The sequence below is a fragment of the Austrofundulus limnaeus genome, unplaced genomic scaffold (assembly GCF_001266775.1).
Source record: "Austrofundulus limnaeus strain Quisiro unplaced genomic scaffold, Austrofundulus_limnaeus-1.0 Scaffold9382, whole genome shotgun sequence".
In the NCBI taxonomy this organism is placed as follows: domain Eukaryota; kingdom Metazoa; phylum Chordata; class Actinopteri; order Cyprinodontiformes; family Rivulidae; genus Austrofundulus; species Austrofundulus limnaeus.
In genome coordinates, this window is record NW_013961784.1 from 1 (window position 1) to 667 (window position 667).

Below are 667 nucleotides of genomic sequence, written 5' to 3' on the forward strand. Positions count from 1 at the left end.
TTGTTTGTTTGTTTGTTTGTTTGTTTGTTTGTTTGTTTGTTTGTGTCAGGCTGCTTCAGTTTACGTTTGTGGAGGATCACTTCATGATTCCTGACGATCCTCTGGGGAAGGCGGGGCCTCACCTGGACGTCTTCCTTTGTAAAACCAACAGGTGTGTTTGTGTTTTGTTGTTGTTCCAGTAAATATCCTGTGTCGTGGTCCGTCTCACCTGCTGGTGTCTCCAGTAAATATCCTGTGTCGTGGTCCGTCTCACCTGCTGGTGTCTTCCTCCAGGTGGGCTTCAAGCACCCCCCCACCTCTGAGACCCCCGGACTTCAGGCTGTCGTCTCAGCAGCAGCAGCAGCCCGTGAACTTCCAGAGCCCACTGGCCCCGCCCTCCCTGACGCCTTACCACGCCGCTCACTGGCCTCACTCCGGACCCCCTGAATGGCACCCCCCTCGCCGCTCCCCCTCCCCCTCGCCCTCCCCTCCCCCCCAGCGGACGGCGGGGGAGACGTCGGAGCTGAAGAGGAAACTGTACGACATCTTCCCGGACCAGAAGCAGCGAATCGACCGGATCCTGAGTGACAACCCGTACATGAGGGACCTGAACGCTCTGTCAGGCCTGCTGCTGGGATAACACACACACACACACACACACACACACACACACACACACACACACACA

General features: G+C 57.3%; 1 protein-coding gene across 1 annotated transcript; it reads left to right on the forward strand.

Annotated features, from left to right (window-relative positions):
- Positions 1-49: 49 nt before the first annotated feature.
- On the forward strand, positions 50-663 carry LOC106512628 (NEDD4-binding protein 1; the record flags this gene model as incomplete). Its single annotated transcript, XM_014001208.1, is given in 2 exon segments — positions 50-151; positions 274-663. Coding segments are annotated over 2 exon segments (414 nt in total). The 3' UTR covers positions 620-663.
- Positions 664-667: the final 4 nt, after the last annotated feature.